General features: G+C 44.3%; 1 protein-coding gene across 1 annotated transcript; it reads left to right on the plus strand.

The window, feature by feature from the left end:
- Positions 1-6,950: 6,950 nt before the first annotated feature.
- OSTM1 (osteoclastogenesis associated transmembrane protein 1) lies at positions 6,951-17,470 on the plus strand (the record flags this gene model as incomplete). The annotated part of the gene is made up of 6 exons (XM_080615992.1): positions 6,951-7,271; positions 10,467-10,581; positions 12,060-12,157; positions 13,374-13,538; positions 14,316-14,481; positions 14,789-17,470. 6 exons carry the CDS (start codon positions 6,951-6,953, stop codon positions 14,842-14,844), a joined length of 921 nt encoding a protein of 306 aa, XP_080472118.1. The 3' UTR covers positions 14,845-17,470.
- Between the last annotated feature and the right edge of the window lie 4,326 nt (positions 17,471-21,796).

A 21,796-nucleotide genomic window follows, 5' to 3' on the forward strand; every position in this document is an offset into this window, starting at 1 on the left:
TGCTTCAGCCCCAGCCATGTGTATGCCAGAGGGAAGAACTTCTGCTTCTGTGAGACTGCTGGAGGGAAGGTGTCCTCCCTCCCTGGGAGGACACCCTCCTCGGGAACTGCAGTACAAGGAGTGAAACCTGAGGGGTGTCCAAGCAGATCCTACATCTGCTGAAGCCTGGCTGTTCTCCTCCCTTGTGAGCCATGTTCTAGGCCTGTGCTTTGGGAACTCGATGAAATTTAGTGGAGATACGTGAGTAGCAAGAGCAATCTGTGGAAAAGTGAAGAACAGTTTTGGGTTGCTTCCTGCTGAAAGGGAGAACAGGATGGAACGACAATAACACCAGGGAAACTAAAAGCAGAATTTGGCTCACTGGGTATTTCTGAGCATGGACAGTCATCCACACTTCAGTGAGATATAAAAAGAATGTACCTTTCATACTGTTCGTGTTGATCAAGATTTTTTTTGCAGTATTTTCACTATTATGCTGCTTCTAATGTTTCTGCTGTCTTTTAAACATAGTTATCTTCAAAAGTCTTCTCCTCCCACTTTTGTCCTTTTCCCTATATATATCTTAGCTATTTCTTTGGTATCATCTTGTTTTACTGTCATGAAAGATACCCAGTCTAACAGCTCTTCTTTAATTTCATGATGAACAGAACAATTAAGACTTAATTAGATGCATATAGGTAAGGAAATGGCATGCCACCTGTCGTGGTTTAAGCCCCGGCTGTAAATTAGAACCACGCAGTCTACTTCCCCCCCCCCCACTCCCCAGAGGGATGGGGAGGAGAATCGAAAGAATGTAACTCCCACGGGTTGAGATAAGAACAGTCCAGTAACTAAGGTATAACACAAATCACTACTGCTGCCACCAATAATAATAATGATAAGAGAAATAACAAGGGAAGAGAATATGATACCGCTCGCCGGAAAAGAGCCCGACCGAAAAGAGGACGTGCCCTTCCGGGTAGCTCCCAGTTACATCCCCGGGCATGACGTGCTGTGGTATGGAATACCTCTTTGGCTAGTTTGGGTCAGGCGTCCTGTCCCTGCTTCCTCCCGGCCCCTCCTCCTCCCTGGCAGAGCATGAGACTCACAAAGTCTTTGGTCAGTCTAAACATCACTGTTATCAGCTTTGTTCCGAGGCTGAAAGTCAAAAACACAGCGCTGCAACAGCTACCAAAAAGGAGAAAAACCGACTGCTACTGCTGAACCCAGGACACCACCCATGACCTTAAATGTGGTATCATTCAATTGCTGAAGCAAGCATCTGGAAAACAAACCCCATAAGCTTATTTCAAGATGGATCTTTACCGTCTGGCATGATTACCTACTGACATTAATTGTTTTCTAGTCATGAATCTAAAAAGATAATGTACTTTTTTTTTCCCCTTTCAACAGCAAAAATTCTGACAGGTGCATGGAAATGCCATTTCTCTGTGCACTGGATTCATAGAATGTATTATATGCAAACATTTAAGGTCTAAGCAAAGATCGTACGGCCTTATCTGCGATTTCTCAAGCTATTACACTATTATATACTTACAGAAAATAACAGCCTTCATATGGAGATGTGGGGTTGTTTTCCCTCTTCAGAAGTGTGATAGAGCTAAATAGGGAAGAGGTTTAGCTGATGGATGTCCTGTCTCAATCTTCTCTTTCTTTCGCTGTTTGGAAATCGCTGGCTTTCTGGCTCACCATCGCAGGTCGCTTCAGTGCCTTTGGGTACCTTAGCCCCAAGACAGGGACAGAGGCTACAATAGCTGTAGGCTGCAAGAGCCGGTGGCTATGGAAAAATGCAGATGAGCCCTGGGCAGCTCTCTGTGGGCAGTAGTGGTCAGGAAAGTAACCTCTGATCCCTTGAGGATCCTGGATGGAGGTTCAGCCTCATAGGTGAACCAGCTAGCCATAAGGAGGAGTTGGATGTACCAGGTGGCATCTAACTCTGATTAAACCTTACTCTGACACGGAAGAGGCTCATGATTCTCCAAAATGAGAATGTGGTAGTTTGTATCAGGTGAGCAAATCGTCTGCCATATAAAATACAATTTGCCATATAATTGACCAAGACAAACTCATTACAGATCCTGGTTGAGGTGGCCAGACAGACACACTAAATCTAGTCAACAGCTCTTCAGAAAGCTTTAATGTTAATAGTCTTCCCTCATTCCATTTGGTAATTCAGGGAATTTGCAGAGCGTTTCTAAAAAAGCATTGTGTATGAGGCACTGACACCTCTTATCTGTAAGTTTAAAATTCTTTAAGTTCTAGTTGGTGACAGTAATTTCTTGTACTCACCCACAGAATGATGTTCCTGAGTGTGTCTTCACATTTCAAGTGTTTGACCCTTCCTTGATTCCCAAGTAGCTGATGAAGCATTATTGCTTTCAAGTGCCCAAGGCTGGAGGACAGCATTTGGCATCTGACTTGCAAAGCCACGGATAAATTTTGGGGTTCCTCTGAAATGATTGTAAATCAACTGGTTTGGCTTCCCCCCCCCCCCCCCGCTTTTATTATTTTGCTCATTCTTTGTGCTTTAGTGCAGATGTGACTCTGTCTTCTTGCCCCGAGTGAAAAGGCTTTCAAATTCTTTGCTACACACAGAGTAAAACAATGCTCCAATGGGACAGTGCTAACAGGCATGGTGGCTCTGGCTACAGCTAGACAAGTGTTTGTCCACCTGTTTTTAAACAAAGCTCACATAATCTGTTGAAAATAGGAACTGGCTCAGACCATTAAACAGTATTGCCGGCATGATTTTCACTTGCAACTAACCAAAAATGCATCAACATGACGATAGTTTATTCAACATATTTATTTCCTCCCGAGTTCATTTTCTTGGCTGTGCTGTGGATGTGTCCATGCCCTTAATTAATTACTTATGTGCAGCTGTCTTCTGGACCATTTTAGGATGCTCTGTGGAGTCTGGAAAACAGCCATTGAATTGCACGACCCACTGTCAAGCTTTGCCATCAGCCACAACCAGCACATGAAGGAGCCAACGGTGGCCTTATGAATTAATAGGGACACACAGAACTGCAATGGAGGTTGGGAAGAGAGGATTTCTATAGACAAGGGATGGTTGTGCAGGGAATTCATAGCACACTGATCATTTGTTCATGTTGAGCTTTGTCCTCTTTGCAAGTTGGTCAATCCTAAAAAAAGGTTTCCACTTCCACAACCCCAGAGACACCTCTCATGGACAGCTCTCATACCTCCCTCCTCTTGCTGAGCTGTGTTTCAGATGACGAGCAGTCTGTCTCAGGGCAGCAGTTTTGGCTCAGGAGGCAGAGCCCCTTCTCCCCTTTCCTCCTGCCCTCTGCACTGCAGCCTGCCCAGTTTCCCTTCCCAAGGCCATCCCACTCCCCAGGCACCCAACTCCCCGTTGTCCCTGACTCCTTTCCCTCTTCATTCCTTACATTCAGTTTATCACTTAATTTTCTGATGCTGCCTTGACATTTATGGTCTGTCCCTGCTTTTCCAGCCCTTTGGTTTAAAGGCTTTATCCAAGCCATCATTCTTTGAAGATAAAAATAAAAATTGAAAAAAACTGTTTGGTTCTCAGCTCACTATTGTGCTACTGCACAAATCACAGGAGAAAGGGCACTGAAGGCAACAGGGAGACAGAGGAAAGAACCAAGTTCACAGCTTCAAACTGCTCATTTTCCCTCATTCATACTTCTATCTCCACAGATCCAGCAAAATGGCATAGGAAATCAATATTCATTTGCTGTGTTCTGTTTCTACATTGTTAAGGTAAGACTGTTCCTTCTGCTGAATGACACACACCTTTTCTTGTCATCAGGGCAGGTACTGAAATACTTGGATGTGTTTACAAGAATAATTGAGACTATATAACCACACAAGACTTCTGATAAATAATAACAAAGTTAGTTCTGAGATTTGCTGGTCAAGGCTAAATCCTGCTTGCTTTAGTTATGAGTATGACCCCTTTGATGAAGCTGAGCAGAAAGGTAATGGCACTACTTGTACAAGAAAACTAACCAGCGTTTCTTGATAGACAAGTTGTCCGCTACAAGGAAGTTAATCTGTTATCAGAGAGGAGGACCATGTTTCTGAAACACAGCTGGAAAAGTTAGTGACTTTCTGACTTTGCTTTGTAATGTCATGTTCATTATTGATAAATATATGAAGTGCTTAATGACCAGACATCTTTTTGAGAGGTACACAGCAATGCATTTAGTAATGCCAGAAACGTTTGTATTCTGGTTATGCCTCAGAGATGTCATCCAAAACTCTTAAGCTTTTTTCCCTTTTTTTTTTTCTTTTCCTTTTTTAATTTTCCTTTTCCTATTTTCTTCTTTCTTTTTCTTTTCATCTTTAATTTTTTGTTTTCTTTTTCTTTTTTTGTTTTTGTTTCTCTTTTTCTCTTTCACTTTTTCTTTCTTTTTTCTTTTTCTGTTCTTTTTCTTTTTTTATCTTTCTTTTTCTTTTTCTCTTTCCTTTTATTTCTTCTTATTCTCTTTCTTCTTCTTCTTTTCTTCTTCTTCCTTTTATTTTCTTTTTCTTTTTCCCTTTTCCTTCCCTGCTTTTTTCTTTTCTTTTTTTTTGTGTAGGTTTTGTTGTTTTCTTTTTTTTTTTTTTTTTTTTTTAACACCACCCCCCCCTTATTTTTTTCGCTCTTCCTCCCTTTTCTCCCCCTCTTTCCATCTCCCCCGCGGCCAGTTTCCCACTCGCAAGAAGAGCATATTCTTTCGCAGGAGAATGTTTAACATCTCTCAAGACATGGGAAAACGCACCTCCTCGGCCCTCCAAGAAGAGGACGCCGCTCTTCCCCCGAGCAATTCGGTCCAAGGCCCCCGGCAGGGAGATCCCCGGTGAGGATGGGGGTCTTCCCATCGCTCCCCATCGCAGGGATGCAGATGCCGGCAGAGCGGGGTGGGACACACCGAGGGCCCTTTCCAGCGCTCCTGCCCCTCGGTGGGACGATGCGCGGGAGTACTGCTGCCCTCTCCTGGGGGGACGGGGGCAGGCCCTGCCTGCCTGCCTGCCCCTCCTGCCTGCCTGTCTGACCGCCGCACATCCCCAGGGTGGTGCAGCGAGGGGCAGACGGGCCCTATGGTCCCCAGCTAAGCAGCTTCAGGCTTTCAAATGGGGTGGCCTCGCCTGATGAGGTCCTCAAACCAGCAGGAGCTGTGCGAGAGGGTATTGCCTGGCCTCGGCCAAAACCACAGCCAGGCCTGCTCAGGGACTGGTCAGTAGGGCGCAGGAAAAGTCGAGCACCCAAGACAGGGCCCTCACCCTGATCAATCTGCAAGTACAGGCAATCTGGTACATTTTTGACCATGCTGTCATTCTCTGTGTCATAATCATTATATTATTTTCACTAGTTTTCATTCATAACTTTGAAAGCCATTTCTTCACAGCTGAGTTATTCAGCCCACTCAGAGAAGTCAGATGCGCTCTGCTGGTCGCTCTTTGCCTGCCCGATGGCATCTTTATCATCATCACCTTTGCTGATATGTTCTCACCTGACAGCACAAATCCATCCTGGACACTTCCATGGTGTGATGTTTACTGCAGGACTGGCACAAGCTAACACCAGGAGGGCCAGGTGACATTGAGATGGGTACAGCTGGGTGCACAGGAGGCTGGTTCAAGCATTGCTGAACTCCTGGCAGCTGCCACAACTGTCATGCCACCACAACTGCCATGCCACCACCAGCCAGTGCTGCCTCCTGTCACCAGTGTCACGTGTGCGATACTCAACCAGCTGCAAGAAATGGATGAGGCCGTTCCTGCTCAGCTCCATTATTCCCAAGGCACCATGGCACAGAGCTGGGGAGGTCTGCTCTGCCTCCCCAATGTACATCTGACCAGAGCACTAAGAAACCCTAACTCAGTAAAAAGCTTTAGTCAGATGGAACAGGCATGTGGGCAAGGTCCTGCGAAACAGAAGGGTTATTGGACAACCTGGCGCTTCCATCCCTGGCAGTGTCCAAGGCCAGGCTGGACGGGGCTTTGAGCAACCTGGTCTAGTGGAAGGTGTCCCTGCCCATGGCAGTAGGGTTGGAACGAGATGATCTTTATGGTTCCTTCCAACCTAAACCAGTCTATGATTCTGTGATTCTATGATACAGCCCCTGGAGAAGGGGTTATCTGCTGCTGTACTCACTCCTATTTTCCTTTGGTGGCTGTGGTTTTATTCAGAAGTGGCCATGGGAAAGTTTGGGGCCAGGTAACAACAAAGGTGTCCAGATGAGGTAAAACATTGGAAATATTTTGCCTGCAGAAAGATGTTCTGTTCCTCCCTCATCAACTCTTTCTTTGGTTTGGGACTTTTTTCTAATTGTTGCTGTATTTTCAGCGCATTTTAAAGTCACTTTGCATACAACAGACACTTTTAAATCCCCTTTTCATAGAATCATAGAATGATCTGGGTTGGAAGGGACCTTAAAGCTCATGCAGTTCCAACCCCCTGCCATGGGCAGGGACACCTTCCACTAGACCAGGTTGCTCTTGGTCCCCATCCAACCTGTCCTTAAACACTGCTACGGATGGGCAGCCTGTTCCAGTGTCTCACCACCAGTGAGTTCCAGTGTCTCAGTGAAGCCTTTCTTCCTTCTATCTAACCTAAATCTACCCGCCTTCAGTTTAAAGCCATTATGCCTTGCTAGAGCGGAGCAGAGGGGCAGGATCACCTCCCGTGACCTGCTGGCCACGCTTGGTTTGATGCAGCGCGGGACACGGTTGGGTTCCTGCTCCACAAGCGCATGCTGCCGGGTGATGCTGACCTTGTTCCAGACACCCACCCCGCACAGAGCACAGCGGGACCCCGATACACCCGCACCAGCACCGGGCACACGCCGCTGCCGCCCCGCTCCGATGGCTCCGCCCCTTTCCCCGCCCCTCCCCGCCGCAGCAAATGAGCCGCGGCGAAAGCGGCAGGGGTAGACTGTTTCTTGGTGCGGCACTTCCGGTTCCTCGGCGTGGCTGCTATGGCGCCGCTGCCGTGCGTGGTGCTGCTGCCCGCCCTGGCGCTCGCCCTCGGCTCCGCGGCTGCCGGGGGCTCGCGCCGGCTCCCGGCGCTGGGCGAGGCGGAGGAGCTGGCGGAGGAGCTGTGGGGCGCGGGGCTGCCCGGAGACCTGCCCGAGCTGGAGCCCGAGTGCCGCCAGCTCCTCGCCGACTTCGCGGAGGGCAGCGCGGCGCTGACGGGCTGCCTGGGCCGCAGCGCCCGCCCGGTGCGGCTCTGCCAGGCCTGCCACCGCCACTACCGGCACCTCCTCGCACAGTACGGCAACATCGCCCGCGCCGTTGGGGTGCGTCCGTGGGGCCGGGCGGGCGGGTGAGGGGGCTGCCAGGCCGCTCCGGGCTGGAGGGGTGTAGTGTGCGGCTCTACCCGCTGCATTGGGGCCGGGCTGGGGGCCTGGGCAGCCTCTTTGAGGCTTCCAGGCAGGTAAGTCCCGTGCCAGCGCGCCGCTGGGCCCTACGCAAATGGCTGTGAGTCCCCGGCAAGGCAGGCGGGCGGGCCCCATGCCGAGACGCCGCTGCTTCGATGTCCCTGCGGCCTGTTAACGAGCATCTCGCCCAGCTCCGCGCCCCGGCTGCGTGCTGGGGTGAGGATGGGCGGCGTGTGTCAGGCCGGGCCTGGTGCGGCTGGTGGTGTGACCTTTGACACGCCGAGAGCAGGGCACCCGTGTCCTGAGTAAGCGGATCTCCAGCCTGCAAAGCTTAATTCCCAGCCTGTGAACTCCAGCAGGTGTGTAAGGCAGTTTAGCAGGGGCTGGGGGTGCTTGGAAAGCACTAATGCCAGTGACAGCAGACTTCTGCTGACTGGCATTGCAGCGTGGTCTGAGCCACCAGCCCGTGGCATGGTCTGGGGCAAGTTGCTCCACCTGCAGAAAAAAAGCTGTGCAAGTGGAAAAACTTGAGTTGTTCTTGCTGATGTAGCAGTGGCTAAAGCAGCACTCTGGCTCATGGGTTGTATATAGCACCAATGAGGAACACTGCTGGAGCTCAGTTGCCTGGCACTTCTTGGAAAATTGATGGTCCTGAAGCTGTGGCCAGTGATGCACATCGTCTGTGATGAGCTGTGTCACAGTGATTTTTGCCTCCAAAGCTGATGGGAGTGTGTGGCAGCGAACTAGGAAGTCCTGAGTGCTGTCTGGAGTCTGTGGATCCCACCAGTGGGAAACCTTGGCTGAAGCTGGGTCTTCTGTTTACATTCTTCAGGCTCTTGATCATCCCTTGTTTCTTCATTCTTAGTGTTGGAAGTGGTTCCTGACTAGTTTGGTGTGTTATAATCCAGTTTATCCACTTGTAGAAGTTAGTCTCTGGGATGTGAGGATGTCAGTAGTGGATCAGACCAAAGAACCTTTGTCCGTTCTGTGATGATGGCTAGAAGGGGGTGCCCTGGTAAGAGGACAAGCAGAGAGCAAGTTTATAGTCCCCTGGATTATGCTTCCAGTCTTGGGATTTCTGAATCTGTATTTAGAATCGCTACTGACAAGAAAAATTTGTTGCCCTTTAAACCCAGGTAAACTCTGGAGCTGCAGTGTCCTGCTGCAGGCCATTTCGTAGCTCAGTTACCTGGCATGTGAAGAAGTGTCATTCCGGTTTTGATGTGTTGTCTGCTCGTTTCCCCACACCACCCCAGTGCTTGTATTGGGAAGGCGCATGGATGTTCATTTGATAATTGTGCTCTCCAGGGCAAACATCTTGCCAGTGCTCTCTTCTTCTAGTTTGTAAACCTGTAGTTGTTTTATTTGTTTCTAATATGGAAGCTGCTTCATATCAGTGACTAAGTAATGGCAAAGTAAGAAACTGAGTATGTAATTCTCTTGGGTATTTTTGGCGTGATGTTTTGGCTAGGATTAGGTTGCCAAACATATCCCAGTACTTGCAGTACTTATGAACTCATTATAGCTGCTGCGCTTGAGTAGTGGCAGCCTGGGAGGACTGGTCCCCTGTGTGGTCTGGAAGGCACATCTGTATTAAAGAGCATTTGGCTTTCCTTCTGTGTGTGGTTTAACTAACCAAGTAAATAAAGGAAGTGAGCTCTTGCAGCCTCAGTCCACCATCACAGGTAATCAGATATCTGATGGTTTTATCTTTGCCATCCTACAGTGGATATTGTGCAGCATGAAAGTAGCAGCCAAGTTAAGTTTTGGACATCCCTGAAATGTATAATCCTCCTCAGTCAGTTAAGTAAAGAAATAAATTACCCACATGTATTTAAGGCATGATACAGGCCTACTTGCTTCAGTTTTGGATATAAAGTGCTTTTTCCCCACTCACGAGTCCATTTGGTGAGGAGGTTTCACAGTTAAGGGTCTTTATGAGGCAACTGGAGAGTTTTTCCACATAAACAACTTTCTTGCATGTTTGTGTGTAAGTTGGTAGAAACGAAAGCGGCTGAATGTCAGAGTTACCAGATGTGGCAATAGTCTAGTTCTGCAGCTGAGTCTCAAGACAAACTTCCTATTTAAAAAATAAACCTGTTTTAACAAAGGGAGGCAGAAACTGGATCTCAAAGCTCTGTAAACAGGAACGTCTCTCCCATTAAAGAGATTATTTTGTTCTATGTCCCACGTCACTTATCAAAGAGGCTTTTGACAGCTTTGGCAATTTTGAGAAGTGCTTAAGTCAACTTAGCAGCCAGAAAACAGGAGCTGGAGCACAGGAGTCAGCTGACTGGAGGTCATGGCTTTGTATTGGTGATTTGAAGGAGAAAATAAAGCTTTGAGGGAGAAAAACATTGTTGTGAATTCTGATAGAAATACTTTCTGTTTGTTCTGTAACTGTTTTTATAGTTGCTTGGCGTTATTTTATGAGCTTGGTCCAGAGAATAAGTTGCTGTAAGAGTTGTGCCGGTGCCTGCTTTGAAGATGAGGCTGGGGGGTGTTGGGTGGCTGGTTAAGACAGATGAGCTGGTACCTGTTTTCTTGGGAGGGCAAGAGCCCAGCCTGGCCACAGGCTGGGGGGTGCCGCCACAGAACACGCTGCTCCTGGTATTGCTGCACTGAGAGGAAGTTGCTGCTGATACAGCACAGTGGTACAGGGGTTTCACAGGTTATTTTCTGCTGTTTGGGTTTGTTTTATTTTGAGCCCAGTCCATTGGTTCAGCTCCTTCAAATGTTCCTTCAGTCCAGTAAGAACACCACCATCCTTCTCTCTGACTGCGTGTGCCTTGAGTGGTCTCCTGAGGCAGCAACCCAGAAGTGGACGGGTATGAGCTACCTGGCAGAGGAGGACCTGCCTCTGTGCTGGTCTTTTGCTTTTTCGACTGACTTGTATACAGTCTTAGTAGATCTTTAGAGAGCATGTGCAGTGAGCTATGCTGCTCATAGTATGAATTGGAAGATCAAAAAGCTTTTATTGTTCCATCAGTTGCTCTGCCTGTTCTAGAAATGTTTGTGATTTTTTAGCTGTGCTTGCCTATAATGCATTTCAGAATTTTCTCTTTGTATTGCTGACACCTGACTGCTTTCTCTGTTGTTTCCTTTTTCTTCCAGAATTCTTCTGAGAGCCACAATTGTGCCAAAAGCATCTTGACCTCAGACAGGCTGCAAATAGTTGTGACCCTTTCTGACTTCTTCAATGAAACCTGGGAGGCAGCCAACTGTCCAAGTACATTACTCCTTCTATAGCTTTCATGCTACTGTTATGACTTAGTTCCTGAAATTTGTGCTGATCAAAGTTATATGTGCTTGTTTAAATACAGTCAGTAGGTAACACAAAAATTCTGAACTAAAGCCACTCAAAAGAAGGGTGCAGGAGCTTTTTATTCATTAAAGGATACTACCAAAATCAAAGGGCACTGGCCTGTCAGAAAACTTAGTTGTTACATGAAGATTTATTTTAGACTATTCTTTCACAAATTAGTCTTGCTCATTTTCTTTGTGACCTACAGACCTTACCAGAGACTTTCCTTGGCTTCATTGCAGTTACTGCTCCATCTTCCCATTTTTTAAAAAGACTTGTATAAGAAACTTTTATTTGTTAGTAAAGTCAGTAACTTTGCTATACTTGTGTATGTTGAACAGCACCTGGCTCCACAGTCATGCTTTTGATTTCATTTTATGGGTGGAGTGTGTCCAAGTCTATCCCTATATCTCCCTTTGCCCATGCTGATGGTGCTGTGTCATGCTTACAGCTAAATTGCGGCTTTTTTGCCGTTCCCCTGGTGTGGGAAGTGGGACCGTATGCTAGTAGGTCTGCTGGAAAACAGGGGGAATAGCACTATGGAGTTGAGTGTTAAAGATGCTGTGTTTGCTGCAAATTCCTTTGAGAGCCCAGAAGAGTTTTTCCTTTGTGAGAGCTGGAAAGGCAGTACAGGAGCAGCACTGTGGGCTGTGCTGTCCCGCCATGCTTAATCTGTGACCTGTGCGCTGCCTGCCTGATGTCCAGCAGAATGCTTGCCCTCAGTACTGATGGTGCTTCCTTCTTTCAGGAGAATTTTCTAGGATGTTGGCTTGCTCTCACGGTGCTGTTGCTGAACATTGAAATTCCCAAACCGCTGTTGTTTTCAAGGGTCTGACTGGTTAGAACACCTGAAGTGGGGTGGGGTGGGATGGATGGAAGCAGTAACATGGTAGGGTTGAGCCCATGGCTGGGAGGAAAGCCCTAGAGGTCCCTTCAAAGCTGGTGAAATGGTCAACTCTTTTCTTAAACAACAGTAACCTACACTCTGGTTCCTACTACTGTACATCAGTTTCATACTGTTTCATCTTCACTACTGCTGCTTCTGCTTCCACAAAATGGCTGTTACTGTTGCTGGGCAAAGCCAGATTTGCGGGCTAGAAAATAAAAGTAATGTCTTGTTTTATCTTCAAGTCCAAAGATAATTCCGATCCCCTCTTCAGAAAGCTCTTGATGATAGTCTTCATCTTTCACTTAATCAAGGCCAATTAATTCTGAAATATGTTCTCGATGAAGAGTTAGGTCAGCGGGTCTGAGACATCAGTGGCAGGCAGATAAGAAAACCACAGTGTTGACTAGAGCTCTTTTTTTTTTTTTTTTTTTGCAGGAGTGGAGTTAACTGAGGCTTGTTGGCTATGAAATGTTAGAAATTAGACTATCCTGATATTTTTCTTTCTCTCTGACAGATTGTTTAAAGAACAACAGTGAGGGATTATCAAATTCTACTGTAGAATTCCTGGATTTATTCAATAAATCTCTGACATGTTTTGAACATAACCTTCAGGTAATTTATGCTGTGTACTTCAGAGAAGCACTGAGTCCTCTAATTGCTAGCAAAATCTTACTTATGCTGAATAAACTGCAGATACAGATTAGGCAAATAAATTGCTGGTGAGTTGAGAATTTTAGGCAGATAAAGCAGTGATCTGTTAAACATAGGTATCTACAGATTGAGAGCATCAAATTGATACTCACCTTGACTTAATTTTGTATGTAATTGCAATGCTACTTCACATCAGAATTTCTGAATTCACAATAGTAAAACCTGGCAAGTCTGCGTGCTGTAAGTCTCTTTTCCTATATCTTTGTGGAATTGTTCTTTTCTACCTTAATTCAATCTTTAAATAACCTTTTGATAATATAGACTAGTTCAGAAAGGCCAGCTACCTTAAATCATTGTAACAATTCTTTTGACTAGTAAAATTATGGGTAAAGTTCGTCCATATTGCAGAGGCAATATAACTTAGTGAAATAAATGTGGTAATCGTCCTTAAAGAAAATCGCCTGAATAGCCTAAAAAACGATGCATATTCCATTTTAAACAGAAACTAACCAAGTTCCAGAGTTGTTTAGTAGCAAAAATGGGAATGATGTGTGTAGGCTGATCTCTGAGGGAACTGTTGGGGTTTTTTAATCACTGATGATTTCTAGGATATACATCTTTTGACTTTGGTCAGGAGCAATGTGAACTGGTCTGCCGGTCACTTCAAGTGTCTGAACTGGAACTTAACCCGGTGTTTGGTTGGTAGCTGGTACAGTCATTACTGGGTTGAAATATCTGTCCCTGTCAATGTAGCTCAGCAGTTGTTAGGTATGGGCAGATAAAACCAAAAGACAATGAAGGAACACAATAGCTCAGGCTTCAGAATAACATTCAATTACTGGTAAATTACTTTTTCTTCCTGAGAACTGGTATTATAAAAATAAGTGTTTAAATAAAAAACCTCACTGCTAGTTCAAAGAACAGTTTGAGATGCGGAACTTGCAGGAAATGGAACTTGTCCCTGTTGAATTAGGGTTGGTCCCTTTTCCTCCTGCTTTCTTATCTGAGTTTTCCATCTGGGCCTCTACTCAGTCTAGGATGCTAGAAATCAGGATTTTGGTTCAAACTTGAGTGTAGTTTTTAAGTGATGGCCTTTATTTATTTATTTATTTATTTTAAATTTTTTTTTTTTAGTAATGCATTAAACCAGCATTTATACAGAGTTTTATAACCATAGGGACAGCACATCCATCTGTTACCAAATAACTACACAGAAGTATGTAAAAACTGCAACGAAACCTACAAGATGTTGAATGACTTGTATAATGACTTGCAAAGGATGAACAGGCAAGGTGGTGAGTCTGGGCACTCTGCACACTTGTGTATCGACGTGGAAGATGCAGTAAGTATTTATTAATACTCGACAGGGAGACCCTGTTGTGGAGTTCTTCATTAATCCAAGTCATTTGTGCTTGTCTTGCTAGGGATTGCCTTTTCCCTCTAGGCTTGGCAGCAGTGCCTTTGACAGGCTCATGTCCTGTGGGGGAAAGTTAGCTTGTGGGGCTATCTTGGTCTTGTCCTCAGTCAGTGTGGCAGAAGTGTAACTGAAGCTTCTGGTCACCCAAGTGCATTCCCGTTTGAGTAGCTGCAGTTCCATGCCTTGTTTCTGCAAAGGGGATGGATTTAAAGAAAAATAATCCCTTTATCTTCTGTGAAGCTTTACTGCTATTGTTCTGGCTAGTGTAATAATTGATTCCTTATTACAGCAGCTGTTTCTAGGGGTCCTTGGCATTGGCGACATGTTTGGAAACAGCTTTGTTATATTGTGGGGTTTTAAGTGGTTTGGGCGAAAGGAGTGCTGTTGAAAGCATGGGATTAGCCTTGTCCCTGAAGTCTGTTAGTGAGTTCTCTGGGAAATGGGCATGTGTGATGTCTATAGTGTTTCTGAGTACAATCTGTTTTTGAAGCTTGTAGAAGTTTCAATGTGAAAATTTGGCTCATTTTAGTTGTCTGTTTCTACATTTCTGGGGATTTGCTTGCTTTTGGGGGGAGGTCTGTTAAAGTGTTGTGTTTTGGGATATTTGAACACTTGAATGTCTTGAGACCTGAATGTTTGCCATGCTGCACAGCAGATGTGCATGTGCTTGCTTTCATGGCTTGCTTATCTTTTTTCTTTTAGATGAATATCACTCGGAAGCTTTGGAGTAGGACTTTCAACTGTTCTGTTCCCTGCAGTGATACAGTCCCAGTGATTGCAGTCTCATCCTTTATTCTCTTCCTACCTATTGTTTTTTATCTTAGTAGCTTCCTTCACTCAAAGCAGAAGAAGCGGATACTCATTTTGCGTAAGTGATGGTGCTGGCATTTCACTATGAGGGCTGGGTGGTGCCAGGGACTTGCTTGGCTCTTGTGGGAGTGGGGGCCCAGCCAGATCTGCCTGCAGCTGTGCTGACGGCGCTAATAGCAACTATTAGTCTGCTGCTGTCCCCTGAAGAAGGGTAGTAAAGAGCTATAGCCATATCTTTTCATTAAAGTTTCTGGACGTGAACGGAAAGCTGTTTGCAAGTCTGTGTCGGATAAATAGAGGGAGTGGAGAGACTAGTTTTGTGGAATTCTTTGTGTTTAATTTTCATATAATTTTTCCCTTTCTAGCCAAGCGCATCCAGTCAAATGCCAGTCTTGTGAACATCCAAGAAAAATACAGCTGAGCTGCAAAACAAAACCTGAGAACTGCTGCTGGTATACAGTGGGTACAATTGTGTTGGAATGAGGCCGGCACAAAAGAGGAGTTAATTATGGTTTAGTGTAATGATACAGAGCAACACAAGTTAAACAAAATGCTGTCTGACTTCTAAGCAAGCATATTAACAAACATGACAAGGCAGGGCTGTGTGACACTGTATGGACTCTGGTTTTGAAAAATCTGTGGATTTTTTTCTTTCAGTCTTGAGTTGAAGCTGGTGTTTTTCTCTTTCTAGGCTTTTGTACTTCTCATCAATAGAATAGCTACACTTCTCTTGCATGGTCTTTTTTCATATTTAGCTTATTTGCTTCCCAGAAACCTAAGATTCAGAATCTTTTTGAGGTGATTTTTGTAGACAGACAAAACTTGAAATAATATTTGATGTTCCCGCTTGAAACATTAGGTTTAATTCTCCATAATACTCAGTCTTGCCAGTCTTGGGATGGACAGGAAACCTCTAAAACATTCCCATCTTTCCTGTACTGCTCTCAAGTCGTGCTGCTGGTGTCAGTTAAAAAAAGGCAAAAAGGCATGAAATATGCAGAGAAAGTGATAAGAGGATGTCCAAAACCAGCAACAAAAGCAGCAGAACTGCCAGTGCTAGACTAGAATAGTAATCATCGATGACTACAGTATACGGTTATCTCTGAAACAGACAGCATATTTAGTCATTTGCACACTTCAACCACTAAAATCATTGCTTTTCATGTGTTACGTTTTCAGAGGCTTATTTTAGATGTCTTTTTTGGTAACCAAAAGCTTCACTCCTTGTCTATTTTGTCATTTCCTTTCCTTTTTAATTATAAAGAGATTTTTTTGGTTTGGGTTTTTTGTTGTTTATGTAGAGAAGTGAGGTAAAGTCAGGTCACTGGAGATGCTGAATTTCTTGGTCTAGAGCTTGCTACGGCTTAATACTGAGGTGTGTTTACAGGAGCTTTGTAGGGGAAAAGCTTTCTTTTCTAGATAATATGCATTTTAGTGGTAAATGAACCAGGGTGTTCTCTAACTTTAAAAACTGTCCTGAAGGACAATGAAGGTACTGTGTTGGGAATTGAATTTTCCAGGAATAGTTCTGACAAGAAAACAAGGCATGTGAAATAGATGAATGTAAACAAATTCAAGCTTGCAGGATTCCAAAGCTGATGGAGGAATCAGACAACAACTGATTGGGCAATAAGCACTGGGTAGTGCTGCTGACATGCTGTGGGTGCAATTCAGTGGCTGCAGCAGTACCGATGGTTCAGGCTGGTTATTATAGTACTGATTTGGGGGAGTGGCAGAGTTGAAACGATTTATAGCTGTGGTTGAGGTTAATGAATGCCAGAGTCTTTGCTGCCTTTTTTAAAATGGTTCTCTAAACTTGAGATAAAAATGAATGGCTATTACAGCCAAAAGATTAGATTTCTCTTGGAATCTGCTTGTCTGATGTCTGTCAAAAACCACTATGAAATAGTCTTATGTATTTGACTTGCTTTGGAGCCTACAGTGTTAAATTTTATCTTTGCACTAAGGCTCAAATAAATGTGTAACAATGTAACAAAACACTCCTAAAGCTCTTCAAAGCATTGGTTTTCTTGTCCTTATTTTTTGTGTTTTTACAGAGTTAGGGCATACTGACAGCTCTTAAGTCAAGTTGACAGTATGCTTAATATTGAGTAAAATACCGTGTTCGTGGTTGGTCCCACCCACGATTGCCTTTCTGTATTTTACCAGTCAGAAGTGTTTATCTCCCTCTGTTGAACATGTGAATTACTAGGTCAGCAGTCAGTTTGTTCCAGGCAGTTTACAACGATAACACAAAACTGTGTTTCTCGTGGTTATTATGTAAAGTTACCTTCTTGCGGCTGGGAGAGGCATGCTGCCTTTAAAAAAAGAAGATTATTTTTTATATCTATTATTCTTAAACTTCAACTTTCTGGGACTTATTCAGCTGCCTGCTGTAATAGCATTACATTGATTTGGGACATCATATGATTGAGAACTGGTCAAAGGAATCTTTCATTCGCGCATTTAAAGCCAGTTTGTGTGTGCAGCATTTCAGAATGACTGCTTTTATACTGTAAGCAGTGGCTTTTTGAGCACATTCATGTTAAGTAGGTCTGAAAGTCATTACTTTTGGATATGGTGGTTAAGCACTTTAAAAAAAAAAAAAAGAAGAAAAGAAAAAATTAAAAAAATCAGCTTTTCTTATTTTCCTGGCTGTGGAGCCGAACGGAAATACTCGTGTGGCTTTGGTTGGTCTTTATTTTAAAGCAACAGTAAAGTTTACACTTGAGGTTTTTAATGTTACATCTACTGTCTTCTCTTTTTTTGTTTTTCTCTAAACTTTTGTACTACTGGCTTTATTTACACAGTGTTATATTAGTAGGATATTTCATATATAAATTGCTTGAATTCTCTTTATACACTCTTTCCTAAAGAAATGTGGAAGAACACAGACTGTGTTGAAGGAGAGTTAGAATTCTTTTTGCTGCTAGTCTTTCATCTTGGTTTATTTTTGCCTTTTTGATATTATATGTACTAAATAGGGTGGACTTTGAAACCCTGGTTGTTTGTATCTTTTTGTGCAAATAAAGATTTCTTACTGTGGGGTAGCACTTTGATTCATATTTATACTTAATAGGGATCTTCTAAACATGGAAAGTCAGCTCTAATAAAAGATTATCAATAAACTATGAACAGTGTGGTTACTTAATTGTTTCATTTCTAGTAGTTTTATACTCCTGCTGTTCTGGGTCTGTGTTCAGAAGCACCTGCTTGTTATTCCTCATTATGCCATTTGCAGGAAAACTGCATCAGAAAGATGTTTTCAGAGCAGTGCTGTGCTGAATTATGGAACAAATGAACTGCAACTGCTGAGAAGGGCTGGAGTTTCAGCTCAGTCAGAGCTTACTGAAGTATATTGAAAGGCTCCTGGTAGTCGCAAGTGTGTTTCTTGGATGTGTGTGTGTGAGTGGGGCTAGTGGAGATAACTTGCTGTCTTTGTGGGCAGGATTTCAGTTGCCTGCATTGTCAGCTTCATCAGGCATAGTGTTAGATTGCTGTTAAGCTGAAAGATTTCCTTAAAAATGGCAGTGCAGTGCCTCACTATGGAGAGAGCTGGGTGTCTCACCTGACGGTAAGAGTCTCTTGCACTAGTGGTAGGATGTGCGTATCTCAAAGGGAAACTTAAATCTCAGTACATCATTTGCAAGGGAGTTCCAGGAAGGTTGGGAAAGTTGTAACACCAGTGTGTGGAGTGCGGCTTAATCAGGAAAAGTAGGAATGGTTCTGGTTGCCTGTATGCTTGGAAGAGGGACATGAAAAGGAGTAAGCACAGGAGATGGGCAAGTGGGAAGAATGGGGGATTTGCCCAATGATTGGAGCAGAGGCTCAGAGCATAACCGAGGGTGGAAATGTGTTTTTTTTGAGCACACTTGCACAATGTGTTTTAGAGGAGGAGGTGGCTGTTGTAATTCATGGTTGAAGGAGGCAGAGAAAAGAGGGTACAAATGGGGCCTTGATTGCAGCTGGGCTGGAAAGGGGGAAAACTCTGGCTTACTGGTGGAGGTGAGGTTGGGGATTTGTAGCACGGAGATGGAGCAGCTGAGCCCAGGTACCCCACTGGTCTGTGATGTGACACGTGGGTGGGCTGCCTGTGCAGGTTGGGAATGGGAACAAGTAGTAGGATGGCAACAGGGACTTGCTTCTGAGTTACTTAAAAGCAACTGCTTTCTTCTGGAAGGATACCAGAGTTGTGTAATGCTGTTGAAGTGGATGGTTTTGAAGTAATCCTGGTTCAAAGGCTCTCTACAAAGCTCCTGTGCTATTTCAAGCTGAGGACTCCTGTTCAGCACTAAACAGGGGACTTTTTCTTTAAAACAAACAGAACCCAGTTGTTTTTGTGTAATGGCTGCTTTTGGTTGGGTTTTTTCCCCCCCCCCATCTTTATAAATGTCTGCTGCAATCACAAGATGGCTTCAGTGTTCTAGTATTTTGTTTCTGACGCTTACTATCCAGCTAATTGAGTACCATCAAATCTTCTTGCATTTCTGCTAATTTATAGATGAGTTTTTATGTGCTGAATATGGAGTTTCTCTGGAATGGTGAGCTCCGTGATTAGCAAAGTTACTGCACTCCTAATCAGAGCATGGGTAACTTACCAATATTTGTTCATATTTTATTGTGGATTTTCCCTCTCGCAGTGGTGTGAGCATTTTCAGCCTCATCTTTGTGTTTGTGCAGGATGCACCTTTTGTATTTTTGCCAGTGTAAAAAATTACACATCGGAAGAGTGGAGCCTGTACATGCTGAAACTTCTGTGAAGCGTTGCTTCTCCCAGCATTGTGATCAGTGTCCACTGCTACTCGCTGCAGTCAGCCAGGGTAACACATGTGGAACTAGCACTCTTGTGTTGTGCTGAGAGTTGAAATGTGGTGTCTAGCTTGGAGATCATGATCTCACCTAAGGCATCCTCCCCTGTGAGGATCAGGGCTTGTGAACATGACAGGTCCTGCCTGTCTATAGAGGGCCTCATCCACTCAGTCTTCCTGATTGCATGGCCTCACTATGTCACCTGTCCCTGCCTCCCCTTTAATCCTGACCGATATGCTCTTGGTTGGCTCCTCATCCATCCCCAGGCAGAGCTCCATGCACTCCAGCTGGTCACTGACACAGAGGGTGACATCCAGTCTCTGTGTCCCCTGCCTGTCCTTTCTGAGGAGCCTGTATCCTTTGACATACATGGAAACAGGCAAATTGCTGATGCTGAGAGGAGGCCATTTGGCATTTGGGAGCACTTTGCTCTTTCACCTAAGCCTTAACAGTGTTTCTTCCCCTCCTGCCAGCCCTACTTCAAGTGCCTGCTCAATCAGGGTTGTCTTCAAAACTGAATCAAGTTGTTCCTACTCATTTCTGAGCTGTGTCAAGGATAGTGCTAGGGAACTGGCAGTGTGGGGAAGTAATATGGGAATACTCTGTAGTATAGCTTTGAAAGGAGCCTCCTGCTTGAAGTGTGAGCTAGGTTTAGGCTTTTTCGCTTCCGTACATCATCTTGCAAATGGGACTGGGCATGGATAGGGCTGACTGGGTGACTGGATGGCAGGGATGCTGTTGCAGTGTTCTGCGGTGTTGGAGATGCAAAGTTCCATCAAGTGAACCACTAATTAGTTTTTAAAAATAAGTTGTGATGGACATAAGTTAAATGAACTCTGAAATCTTCCCCTACTCCCATCTGAGGTGAAAATATTTGTAAGCTCTTTCGGATATTTAATGAAAGAGGGATACTGGCTCATAGCTAGGTTGAAGTTTTAACTTCTAATACCAAAAGTTCCCCTCTGGTGCCAGCACAGTAACTATCATGGATTGCTGCAATTAAACCAGTGCCTTAAGTTATTCATAATACTCTTTCTGGGCAGCATTCCCACCTGCTTAATCTGTGCTGTAGAAGCGTTTATTAGAACTGACTGTTGAAAAACGCCAAGCTAAATCAGACACTAGAAGGAAATAAATAAAAAAATCAATATGATGCCCTTAAACTGGTTTAATGTGTCTTTCCTCTTCAATAATCCTACACGTTACTGATTTATTTGCTGTAATGAACTTGCCATTCAACCGAAACAAGATTAGCTGCTTAAACCGCAGCATTAACCACGGAGCAACTTTAATGCTGCTTTATGTTTCATTGTAATGCTCAGCACTTACAGTGGTGTCTCTTTCTCTGCTCTGCAATGAAGAGTTTGTGTGAGGTTCACAGAGGGCTCTGGAGTGGTGTTTTGTTAAAGCAGTAAATTTGGGTCGGGGTTGCAATGCGGCACCTCCTTCATCCAAACATCAGTGGTACTAAATTGGTGAGCAGGATTAATGCATGGAGTTCTATTCCCTGCAGGATTTTTCTGAGGTTAACCGTGAAGTAAATGGCTTATGTCAAACTGATCTAGGCTAAGACAGAGAGAACAGCCACTGGCAATCAGCATATTCTTTTGGATTTCATTCAGAATTTTTATTCCAAGCATTTCAAACAGCAGCAATTTACTGTGCTGCAGGAAAAACAGACTGGAGCAGGCGCCTTGGTTTTGCAAGGAAGAATCCCAAAACAGATGTGGTAAAGTCTGAAGATTTTTGAAGGAGTCTATAGAAGAGGGCAGGGAAATATGAGTGGTACAGGTATTTTATACCTGTCCAGTATAAATGTGCAATATAATGCACAATAGAAAGTCTGTTCTATTATGTAGTATCGTCCAGGTCTGAAAAGATTAAGCTCTCCAGCTTCCAGGTAAAACTGTATGTTCCCTCCCTACTACAGGGGCAAGCCTCAACTGGGAGCCTGTAAAGTTGTTGGGCCTCTGTTACTGCTTTGTCCTTTCCTGCTGTCATGAGAAGACTGCTTTAGACAACTGCCTTCCCTTCTTGTCGATCAAGAAGCAAGTTGTATTTGTTAGGGCATCCAGATATTCTCCATAGTTCTAAAAATTGCAGTGCATTTTCTGTTTGCAGTACAATGTTGTACTTACTTTTCTTTGTAAGACTGTGGTGATTTGCCAATACGTGTTTCAGAAGCTTTTTGGGATTTTGAAATCAAACTTAGATGATTAAAACCAGAGAAATGAGAGGGTTGGTGAGCATCGGCAAGGTATTAGTTTGACACCGATACGACATTTAGTGGAAAAACAGAATCTCAAGTTGAACAGGATGGAGTGCCCTGAGAGGAGCATGCATGCTGCAAGGGGAAAACAATGTCCTCAGCAGCTGGTTTGAAGTTGGTCAGGGGATGAATAGAAACAGTCATGTTATTTGTATGGAACATGCATGCGGTGTGGGCTTTTTCTCAATTATCAGGAGCCTCCTCAGCACCATTTTGCTGCTGTTGTCAGACTGCACAGGTCTGAGCGAAGCCTGCATCCAGCCCCTGGGCTCTGGTTGCTCTGTGTTACAGCAGG

This window comes from Psittacula echo (genome assembly GCF_963264785.1).
Source record: "Psittacula echo genome assembly, chromosome: 4".
In the NCBI taxonomy this organism is placed as follows: domain Eukaryota; kingdom Metazoa; phylum Chordata; class Aves; order Psittaciformes; family Psittacidae; genus Psittacula; species Psittacula echo.